Source organism: Camelina sativa, chromosome 2, assembly GCF_030686135.1.
Source record: "Camelina sativa cultivar CO46 ecotype springtype chromosome 2, ASM3068613v1".
NCBI classification, from domain to species: Eukaryota; Viridiplantae; Streptophyta; class Magnoliopsida; order Brassicales; family Brassicaceae; genus Camelina; species Camelina sativa.
In genome coordinates this window covers 18,779,806-18,790,160 of record NC_141881.1, presented here as the reverse complement: position 1 = coordinate 18,790,160, position 10,355 = coordinate 18,779,806, and the positions used below count along the sequence as shown (strand labels likewise).

Genomic DNA, 10,355 nt, shown 5'->3' with positions numbered 1-10,355 from the left:
TCTTCATCAAGCCAAGAGTCCATAGCAACTGACAAAGCTTCATTAGGAGTTAATTTCAAGGAGTTATGAGCGTTGCTCCCTGGCCAAGTACTTGCTGGAACTGTGAAATCTGGGCTAAGTATGAACCCTAGAAACTGTTCCGAGATGGCTCTTTCTAGGCGGCGTTTGGCTGTTCAAAACTTGTCTGCTCTAGACAAAATTTGGTGGAGAGACTCATGATAGTATGTGCTCCATATCCAACGGTGGAACTTCGATTTGAACGGTTAGTTTGTGAATTATTCGAGTGTTTATGTAAGCTTTTGTATTGAATGAATTATGTTAAGTTATGTTCTTGGTTGAACCAACAAGCTCGGTTTGAGCTGTAACCTTTGTAAGCTTATGGAGCAAGGTCATGGTGGTTGTAGAACCAAGTTAGAGCTAAGACGGTGAATCAATGGATTCATCGGAGAAGTATTTCCGTGGCTGGACGAAATAAAGTATTCCAGCCCACTTCTCTTATTACTCAGTCGCTAGGGGTGGTTGGTTGTGCGACTCAGTAACTAGATGAGATGGTGTTTGGGATACTTGTTTAAGTGGCTGGTTTGGGTGGACCAAGAAGTGGTCAGTTGGAGGAGGAATCAAAGTCTACAAATGTAAAATGCTTGTGGAGGTCAAGTACGTTTGTATGATTTCTGTTCGTAGCTACAGAGTATGAATTAGTTGACTCTAGCTAGTTTTGTGGAAGTTTTTGTAAGGAGTGGTTAACACTGGTAGTGTCATTGGCATTATGGGGTTACGGTGAGATTGTTTCGCATGTGTCCTGTGTGAGGATTGAGAATCTGGGTGCAATCGATTCCAATACCCAACAATTCAAGCCACCACTCATAATCAGATTTCTTTTATTACCTAACCATTCCCAACAGTTCCAGTATTCAACATTACCCAGCAATTTCATTACCCAGCAACAAGAAGAAGAAGAAGAAGAAGAAGAAAAAGTAGCTTCACCGGAATGTTCATCGCCAGAAGCTTCGCCGGAACCTTCACGGGACCTATCAAAACGTAAGTTTAAATTTTGTTATTTAAATTAAATAATAAATTTAATATACACAAATGCTACTTTTGGAAAAATTGAGAGTGTGTGCTAGACTTGGAAGAAAAACTTTGATTAGTGCTATTGAAGGGAATTTTTCTATATTTTAAAAGGTTTTACAAGGTTCTTATAAAAATTTATAAAACTATTTATATGATATTTATAGGATATTTTTTAAAAACATTTACACGTATAAACGTAGTTAGTGTATAAATTAAAAAGTTAGCTAATGGCGGCTGCAGAGGGTGAGTATACCATTTCAGCTACGGTCGAGTAGGATGCTACCATGGCAGATGTAGGTGAGAGAGATTGGCCTCCGGGAGATCCGCCTGGCCGACCTATGTCATGGGTGAACAAAGTGAAGGGTAGTAGCGGTGGTGGGATACTAACACAAGGGGAGGTGATGGATGATGCGTTTGTTAGAGAACGAGTGTGTATGACTTTTCCGGATGGTGAGGACGGGGAACCGGTGATAACAATCAGGGAGGAAGTGTTGACGGCTATGAATGGGTTATGGAGACAATATATGATTGTGAAGTTGCTAGATCGGAATATTTCTGTCTTGGTTTTGAGTCGGAGGTTGAGGGAGATGTGGAAACTAGTGGAGGGGGGGGGGGGGGGGCAAATTCGGTTATGGATCTTCCTCGTCAATTTTTCATGGTTTGTTTTGAAGCGAATGAGGAGTATATGGCGGCCCTGACTGGCGGACCATGGAAGGTTTTTGACAGTTATCTTATGGTGAAATGGTGGTGTCCATAGTTTGATCCGTTAAGAGATGACATTGTTACAACGCCCGTGTGGGTTCAGTTGGCTCATCTTCCGTATAACTTTTATCATAAATCGATTCTTATGAGTATCGTAGAGGGACTGGGGATACTGATCAAGGTGGACTTAACAACGTTAAAATTTGAGAGGGCTCGGTTTGCGAGGGTTTGTGTGGAAGTAAATTTGAGAAAGCCTCTTAAGGGCACTGTGATGATTAATGGAGAGCGCTACTTTGTCTTGTATGAAGGTTTAACGAACATATGTTCCAATTGTGGAATATATGGTCATTTGGTTCATTCTTGTCTACGGCTGATGCATGAAAGAGGGGCGGATGTTAGCCCTAGTGTGCGGCCGGATGTGACGAATCCACCTCCGGTATCACACGTAGATGAGGGATTTACCTTAGTCACATCAAGAGGTAGGAGATTAATGCCACAAAATACTTTGGTGGTGTTTGCGGCAGGATGTTCAGGTCGTGCTCCAGGTCAACATAATCGGGGATCGGTACATGATAGTGACTTCGGGAATATTCCGGTTTCGAACAGTTTTTAAAGGTTAGAATAAGAGTTGATGTGAGAACCGAGATCAATTCTCTCTTTCCGAAGTGATTATGAATACGGAGGAGCTGATGTGAGAACCGAGATCAATTCTCTCTTTCCGAACTGAATTGAGAGTGTTTGAATATTTGTATTGTATTGCTTGTTTTAGAAAATTTGTTCGATCCTTTACAAGTGTCTCCCCCTTACATATTTATACCGACCAATTTATTACCCAATTAATGCAAAACTAATAGGACACAATTTGCGCACCCTAATTAATCCTCTTGAATGCAAGAATCTTTGACCAAGCTCGAGTTGCGAGCTGACCAACACGAAGCGTCTCCGCACTCTCTTCCTTTCTCCGGGCCCGATGGGCCGACCAGTAATACATTCTTGGCCCATTAGACGTGCCCGGCCTAGGCCCTTTGCCTATTGCCCGAGATGACAGATCGTGGGTACAACAGTTGCCCCCTAAGTCTCCCGAGCTGAGCAGTTCGGGGGACTTTTGACCTTCAAGCGATCAATTTCGGGAAACTGAATATTCCCCGTATCTCCACGATTTGATCGTGGTGATGATGAGATTTGCCTTCCCGAACAAGCCTCGGGGCCCACTTGGTGGCGTGTTAACTATAAGAGAGAGAGAAAACGGTGCAAGACCTTTCACTTCTCTAGGCAATCATTGCTCCCTGGTTACGTGTTTAAAGGTAAACTCACCCGACTTCTCCCTTTCTACTTTTAATTCTCAGTTCTCTTTTCGTTTTGCTCTGCGATTTCTCTCTTCCTCGGTTAGTTTCTTTGCTTTCGCCAGAAAGTTCTTCAACCTTCCTCCTCTTCCCGCAAATATTACTCGAAAAGTATGTCTCCTCCGAAATCCTCATCGGGTAAAGCCGCGAAACCCTTGATTCCGGGCGTTTATGGCCCCCATCAGTCGTCAAACCTCTCAGCGGAGAACCTAGCTGAGGTTAGGGGGTCCACCGGGATTCCGCCGGAGGTCGAAATCAGATTCCCGGAGGCTCATGAGTCCTCGGAGAATCCTCCTCCGGGGTACTGCTGCGCGTTCGAGATATTCTTCTCCACGTGTGGTTTGTCGTTTCCCCTTCCCGAACTCATCGTGAACATGATGTTTGAACTGGGCTTTGCTCTCCCCCAAATGTGCGCGAACTTTGTTCGGACTGTTATGTGCCTTCAAACTCTGGGGGAGGAGTTTGACTACCAGCTGTCACTGGCGGACTTCCTCCAGGTGTACACAGTGAAAACAGGTCACACCAAGGGCACACTCTATGTGAGCCCGCTTTCCGGACTGAAGGTCTTTGACGACCTGCCCGAGAAGGACGAGAAATGGCGGAAGTCTTACTTCTTCTTCCCGGTCAACGAGCTCGGCCACCGCACGAGCTCATACGTATTGAAGTGGACCTTGAAAATTGGTAGACTAGTGTTTCTTACTAGGTCAGGGTTGAATGTCTTTCCGCCTCACTTTTAATTTTTGTTTTCCTTTTTTTTTTTTAGATCACTTCGAGCGCAGACTGCTTTGCCCTACATTCGCGGAGTTCTTCTCGAGATTCTGCAGCCAAGGTCAGATCGCTTGGGATTCTTTCTCCTGCGAAAGGATCAGGGCGTCCACGGCAAGGCTCGGAAGACGCTCTCTCGTTTGCTCCGACCCTGTGAGCGTTTCAGAAATGAACTACAGGGAAGAAAGGGCGTGCCGGATTGCCGAAAAAGAGGCGAAGAAGCAGATGGCAGCAGCCCTTGCTGAAGGCAAAGCTTGCATCCCTATCAAGAATTCCTCCGGCTCCTCCGTTCCTGAGGTTAGCGGGACTTCCGCACCTCCAACTGGCTCTTCCGAGCTCGGTACAGAATCTACCAAGGCTCCTGCTGGCCCGTTGGTCCCCCCGTGATTGTCATCGCTGACTCTAGCGACGAGCCACGGGAGGTCGCGGCTTCGCCCCCAGTGGCGAAGAAAACCTCTACCGAGGTCTCCTCTCAGCAAACTGATTCATCGAAAAAGAGGAAGGAGCCCGAGACTTCCTCCTCTTCTCGTGAAAAGAGCCGAGCTCGGACTGGCTCATTAGGGGATGAGCGAAGTAAATCTAGCTCGAGAAATAGGGGTCTCTCCTTGGAGAGGAGATCTAAAGAGGCCCCACTGCCTAAAGAGTCCAGGGACTCCTCTGGAAGAAACCCTCTGAAGGAGCAACGTCCTTCCACCCGAGATAAAATTTTCTGAAATGCTCTTAATTTTATGCGTTCATTGTTTGACAGTCGATGACTGAAATGATTTGCTCAAAAAATCCTTCAGCCCCCTATGCGTCCCCTGCTGATCTAATGAGGAGCTACATTCGGCCTGGAGTTCTGATTCCGGCGTTCGCTGACATGACCGAGGTCAACCGTTTTGCGGACAAAATCGGCAAGGTAAATCTCCTTTGGTTTTTATTTCAGTTGCTTATTATCATTTTAACCGCTTCTAACGAGCTGACCTTTCCAGCTAATGATCGAGTTTAACTCCTCGGTGGCGTCCTACGAGGATCAACTGTTCGCCTCCCCTTCATCTTCCGAGGTGAACCTTCTTCAAGAGAGGATCGCTGACCTGGAAGCTCAGGTAAAAGAATACGCCAGGCTAGAGGCTGAAAATGCTAGCACCGTAGCAAAAGCCAAACAAATCCGAGCTCGGATGTAGAAGGCTGAAATAGAGGTGCTCGACCTCGGGGTTGCTAACGAGGACCTCCGAGACAAACTAAAGAAGGCGAGGGACCTTTACTTCGAGGCAGCGGGGGACCTGAAGGCAGCCAAGAACAGGTTGCACGAGATCGAGCTCCGAAATCAGCTACTCGAAGCTGGCAATAGCTGCGAGATTGAGAGGGTGCGGAGGGAGGAGAGGCAGGCAATGAAGCGAACTCTCCGCCCCTTGGTCGAGGAGGTGAAGGTCACTTTCGAAGAGAGGGAGAAGCTAGCTCCGCTCCAGATCCGAGCCGCCGAGATCAGGGCTAACCGAATGCTGGTTGAGGAGATCTCCAGGCGAGAGATCCAAGACATGGAAGCCGAGCTCGGACTCCTGAAAGCTGATGAGGAGGAAGCCGACGAAAAGGTTTCGAAGGTAACTCCCCGTGATCTCGACCTCACTGCATTCTCAGATCTTTTGGCGGATATGCTCGATCTCTTGTGCAGCGAACACCCGCTAAGCGTCACAATCGACGAGTCCGGCACTAACGTCGGGCAAATCTCGAATCAGGGGATGGACGATTATCTGGCGAACACCAGGTTGGAAGGGGAGCTTGTAGAGATGGGTTTGGCCCTTTCTGAAACGGCGTCGGAACCCGCTTTTCCTAATCAATAGTTTTTATTTTGGGGTTGTTTTGGCCCCCTGTTTGCCCCCCTGTTTGTAGTATTTATTTTTAGACTTGCTTCGGAGTGTTTTGGTCGTGGTGACCACTTCATATGAAAATTTTTTTCCCATCCTGAATGCGAACTTAATTTCCACAATCTTTTGTTTGAAAAGATGATACGAGAAGAAATGAACACAAAGTGAGGACTTCGGTTTAAGAGTTCGCAAAAGTGACACCCCAACTTTAGTAAATAAAGCTGAGTACGAAGTGAATACCTCGGTTTAGATAAGAATTTTGCGAAACTGAGCTTCGACTTTAATAAGTAAAGCTGAGTACAAAGTGAGAACTTCGGTTTAGGTTAGAGTTTCGCAAAACTAAGCTTCGACTTAAAGTAAAACTGAATACGAAGTGAGAACTTCGGTTTAAACTTGTGAAGTTGAACCTCGGCTTTAAATGATATATGCGAAGTCAGACTTCGGTTTTTTTTTTTTTTTTTTTTTTTTTTTTTTTGAATCATTATTAATCACTATTAATATGGATAGCTGGACCCGAAGTGGGCTGCCTATGTACCTTTATCGGGATCAAGCTAAACGTAGTTCGATACAAAAAGATTAGCTGTAAAAGAGTTTAAGGTGTAAAGAATTCCAGGACCTCGGGACTGGTTTTTCCTTTGAATCCTCGAGCTGATAGACTCCCTTTCGGACTTCGCGAGTGATTCTGTACGGTCCTTCCCAGTTGATTCCCAGCTTCCCTGCATTGAGCTCCTCAGTGTTCTCGTGGACCTTTCGAAGGACTAGGTCACCAACTGTCAAAGGCCTGCCTCGGATTTTGGAGTTATAGTACCGAGCTACTGCGTTCAGGTTATTCTGGATCCGAACTAAGGCCTGGTCCCGATGCTCATTGATTGTATCGAGAGTATCTTGGAGGAATTCCTCATTCTCCTCAGCTCGGAGTGGGTTTAGAGAGGTATGGACTCCGAGTACTTCTACATCGGCTGGGACTACAGCATCAACTCCGTAAACCAGGGAAAAAGGTGTCTCATTAGTGGCTCGACGGGGTGTTGTTCGGATTGCCCAGAGGACACCCTGCAGCTCGTCCGGCCAACGCCCTTTCCGAGCATCGAGCCGTTTCTTCAAGTTGGCAAGAATGACATTATTCATCGCCTCGGCCTGCCCATTACCTTGCGGGTAACGAGGAGTTGACTTATTGAGTCGAATCTTCCACTTCGCGCAGAACTCTTCGAACTTCGAGGAGATAAACTGCGGACCATTATCCGTGATGATTTCGTGGGAGACACCGTAGCGATAGATTATACTCTTTAGCACAAACTGCTCCACTTCTTCACTTGTTACCTTAACATAAGCCGCTGCTTTCACCCATTTGGAGAAATAATCGGTAAGAGCGAGTACGTACTGAACTCCTCCTGGTCCTCGATGCAATGGACCAATGATATCCATAGACCACCTCATGAATGGGTAAGGTGCGGACACCGAAGGCAGGAGCTCGGTAGGTTGATGGATTGACGGGGCGTGCTTTTGGCACTTCTCACAAGTTCGAGAATAGTTTTCGCAGTCCGTGACCATAGTAGGCCAGAAGAAGCCTTGCCTTTTGATTTTGAACGCCAGAGTCCGACCTCCGGAGTGATTCCCATTGGGACCGTCGTGAACAGCTCGCATTAGCATCGCGGACTCTTTACCGGCAACACATGTTAGATAAGGACCAGCTACACTTTGGCGTAAAAGCATTCCGTTGTGGACGCAATACCGCGCACTGACAATCTTAAGTTTCCTGGCCGCCCATTTGTCGGCTGGGAGTTCCCCTTTTTGCAAGTATGCCCAGATCGGGCTCCGCCAGTCGCCTGCCCCCCAGCTGTTAGAGTTCGCACCGCTCGAAGTAGTATGTGGGATAACAGCTTGATTGTCAACTGGTGAGCTTGACGATTCCAGAATTTGACTCGCGTCTAGCTCGGCCAAAGGTAGGTGATCCTCCATCGGAGTAGGCATGACAGGGGCTGGGTCCTCCGGTGGCAAAGAGTCCGCAGCCGCCTTGCGAGCTGCCTCCTCATCAGCCAACTGTTTTTTCATTGCCCGGGTGACGACGTTTGAGCTCTCTAGTCGGATGCTTGGAAACTGGATGACTTCGACGGGGATAATCCTTGTCATCACAGGATCCGAAGTGGATGCTAGAGATGCTAAAGCGTCTATAGCGGAGTTTTCACTTCGTGGGATCTTAGTGATTTCAAAATCCTCGAACTTAGTGACTAATTCCCGAGCTGTGGACAAATAAGCCTCCATACGACCATCCTTTGTCTCGTACTCCCCCAAGAACTGGTTGGTGACCAGCTGCGAATCGCAAAAAGCTCGGAGTCTACGGACACCAATCCCTACTACGAGGCGTAAACCAGCAAGGAAGGATTCATACTCGGCTTCGTTGTTTGACGCACTGAAAGCCAAGCGAAATGACTGCTCGATTACTTCGCCAGTGGGAGAAGTGAGACGGACCCCAATTCCTGCTCCCGATCTAGAAGAAGCGCCATCAACATACAATGTCCATGGGACTTCGACATTGTCGCTAACCGAAGAGGCTAGTGGGAGTTCGATCAAAAAATCAGCCAGCACTTGCGCCTTAGCACAGGTTCGAGTCCGGAACTCGATGTCATATTCACTCAGCTCGACAGACCATTTAGCTAGTCTCCCGGACTGGCTTGGACTATGTAACACCGTTCGAAGTGGTTGCGTCGTCAGGATTATGATTGTATGGGACTGGAAGTAAGGCCGCAGCTTTCTTGCCGAAGTGACTACTGCTAGGGCCAATTTCTCCATCATAGGGTACCTGGACTCTGCCCCAGTAAATGACTTACTAACATAGAAAATTGGTCGCTGCTCCTCCCTTTCTTCCCGAACTGAGACTCCACTGACTGCACTGTCCGAGACGGCTACATAAAGAAAAAGTGGCTCTCCGAACTCGGGCTTAGCCAAGACCGGCGGCTCGGATAGATAAGCTTTGAGCTGAGAGAATGCCTCTTCGCACTTTGCATCCCATAAGAAGTTCTTCCCCCTTTTCTCAACAACCGGTAGAACGGGAGCCATTTATCCGTAGATTGAGAGATGAAGCGGTTGAGGGCTGCGATTCGTCCATTAAGGCGTTGCACTTCGCGCAAAGTCCTAGGAGAACTCATAGATAAGAAAGCATTAATCTGCCTCGGATCTGATTTAGGATGTCGAAGCACGCTTTCAGATCTATGAGATGAGAGCTAGCTTCCATTGACTTCACCAACATGTCGTCGATGTAGACTTCCATGGTTCTTCCGAGTTGGTGCTCGAACATTCGATTTACCAGTCTCTGGTAAGTTGCTCCCGCATTCTTTAACCCGAAAGGCATCACCTTGTAACAGTAAATCCTGCGGTCCGTAATGAATGCAGTCTTCTCCTGGTCGTCCGGGAAGGCTCGGTTGTAGCCAGAGAAGGCATCCATGAAAAACATCAGCTCTTGACCCGAAGTGGACTCAACTAGCCTGTCGATATGCGGAAGTGGAAAGCTATCCTTGGGGCACGCCTTATTCAGGTCGGTGAAATCGACGCAAACTCGTGATTTTCCATTCTTCTTTTTGACTACCACTGTGTTTGCTAGCCACTCAGGGTACTTCACTTCGCGTATCTGTCCGGCCTTCAGTAAACGTTCCACCTCTTTGTTAACGATTTCAGCTCGCTCAGGACCCAGCTTCCTTCACTTCTGCTTTATAGGTCGGAAGGTTGGATCCACATTCAGCTCGTGGGAGATAACTTCCGGACTGATACCGGGCATTTCATCTACGGACCACGAAAAGGTGGCCATATTTTCTTTCAGAAAGGTTACTAGACTAGCATGGAGCTCGCTGTCCAATCCCACTCCGATCTTGATTTCCTGATCCGGAAACTTATCATTGATGAAAATGGGCTCAGTGAGGTCGCCTTTTAACTGCTTCCGAACCAGATTCTTCGGGACCTCGAGCTGTGGTTGCTATTGGACCAGGAGCTTGTGGCTTGCGCGGTAGCAGCTTCTTACCGTCCTTTGGCTTCCTAGAAACCTCCCGGACTCCTTGCGGGGTCGAAAATTTGACGCACTGATGGTACGTCGATGCCACTGCCTTCATCTGGTAGAGCCAGGGAGTTCTCAAAATAATGTTATAGGCCGCAGGTCGGTTAAATACCGTGAACTCCATCATTTTAACCACTCCTTGAGTGGACACCAAAATAATGTTATAGGCCCAAGGACATTGACGTCTCGCTGGTGAACGAAACCAAAGGTGAGGGTTTGGAAAATCAAGGAAAATCATTGCTCCTTCCCGATACCCATTCTAGCCAGCGTCTCGAGGAAAATCAAGTCTACCGAACTCCCAGTGTCAATTAGGATCCGGCACACTTCGTGGTTCGCCACGTCGAGTGATATGACGAGTGCGTCATCATGCGGAGTGTCCAGCTCTTCAGTTTCCTTCTCGGAGAAAGAAACTTCAGGTAGGTCGCTTGCTGTGACCTTAGCTCGCTTCGGCTGAGGGCTGGTGAGCTTCCGCTGATGATCTTTGATCGCAGTGATGGAGTTTCGAAAGAGTCGCGATCCCCCCCCATTATCACGTCTATTCGTTTCTTGGGGGCTGCATTGCCGTCAGATTGCTTTGGTTTTTTCGGA

At 47.6% G+C, this 10,355-nt stretch overlaps 3 protein-coding genes across 3 annotated transcripts; 2 read left to right on the top strand and 1 right to left on the bottom strand.

The window, feature by feature from the left end:
* The first annotated feature begins 1,355 nt into the window (after positions 1–1,355).
* LOC147948838 (uncharacterized) lies at positions 1,356–2,386 on the top strand. The gene is made up of 3 exons (XM_087468832.1): positions 1,356–1,521; positions 1,743–1,786; positions 1,829–2,386. Exons 1-3 carry the CDS (start codon positions 1,356–1,358, stop codon positions 2,384–2,386), a joined length of 768 nt encoding a protein of 255 aa, XP_087324958.1.
* Positions 2,387–3,229: 843 nt separating this feature from the next.
* LOC109126777 (uncharacterized) lies at positions 3,230–5,701 on the top strand. Its single transcript, XM_019230569.2, has 5 exons — positions 3,230–3,797; positions 3,880–4,256; positions 4,630–4,779; positions 4,853–4,966; positions 5,045–5,701. The coding sequence occupies exons 1-5, from the start codon at positions 3,230–3,232 to the stop codon at positions 5,699–5,701; spliced, it is 1,866 nt and encodes a 621-aa protein (XP_019086114.2).
* A 600-nt stretch (positions 5,702–6,301) lies between these two features.
* LOC147948837 (uncharacterized) lies at positions 6,302–8,779 on the bottom strand. The gene has a single exon (XM_087468821.1). The coding sequence runs from the start codon at positions 8,777–8,779 to the stop codon at positions 6,302–6,304; it is 2,478 nt and encodes an 825-aa protein (XP_087324947.1).
* Positions 8,780–10,355: the final 1,576 nt, after the last annotated feature.

Coding starts and splice junctions, on each gene's coding strand:
- LOC147948838 (XM_087468832.1), top strand. CDS start 1,356: ATGGCAGATGTAGGTGAGAGAGATTGGCCTCCGGGAGATCCGCCTGGC. Junction 1,522..1,742: donor GTGTATGACTTTTCCGGATG/GTGAGGACGGGG, acceptor TTTGTTTTGAAG/CGAATGAGGAGTATATGGCG. Junction 1,787..1,828: donor TGACTGGCGGACCATGGAAG/GTTTTTGACAGT, acceptor TGGTGTCCATAG/TTTGATCCGTTAAGAGATGA.
- LOC109126777 (XM_019230569.2), top strand. CDS start 3,230: ATGTCTCCTCCGAAATCCTCATCGGGTAAAGCCGCGAAACCCTTGATT. Junction 4,257..4,629: donor AGGCTCCTGCTGGCCCGTTG/GTCCCCCCGTGA, acceptor ATTGTTTGACAG/TCGATGACTGAAATGATTTG. Junction 4,780..4,852: donor TTGCGGACAAAATCGGCAAG/GTAAATCTCCTT, acceptor TGACCTTTCCAG/CTAATGATCGAGTTTAACTC.
- LOC147948837 (XM_087468821.1), bottom strand. CDS start 8,779: ATGGCTCCCGTTCTACCGGTTGTTGAGAAAAGGGGGAAGAACTTCTTA.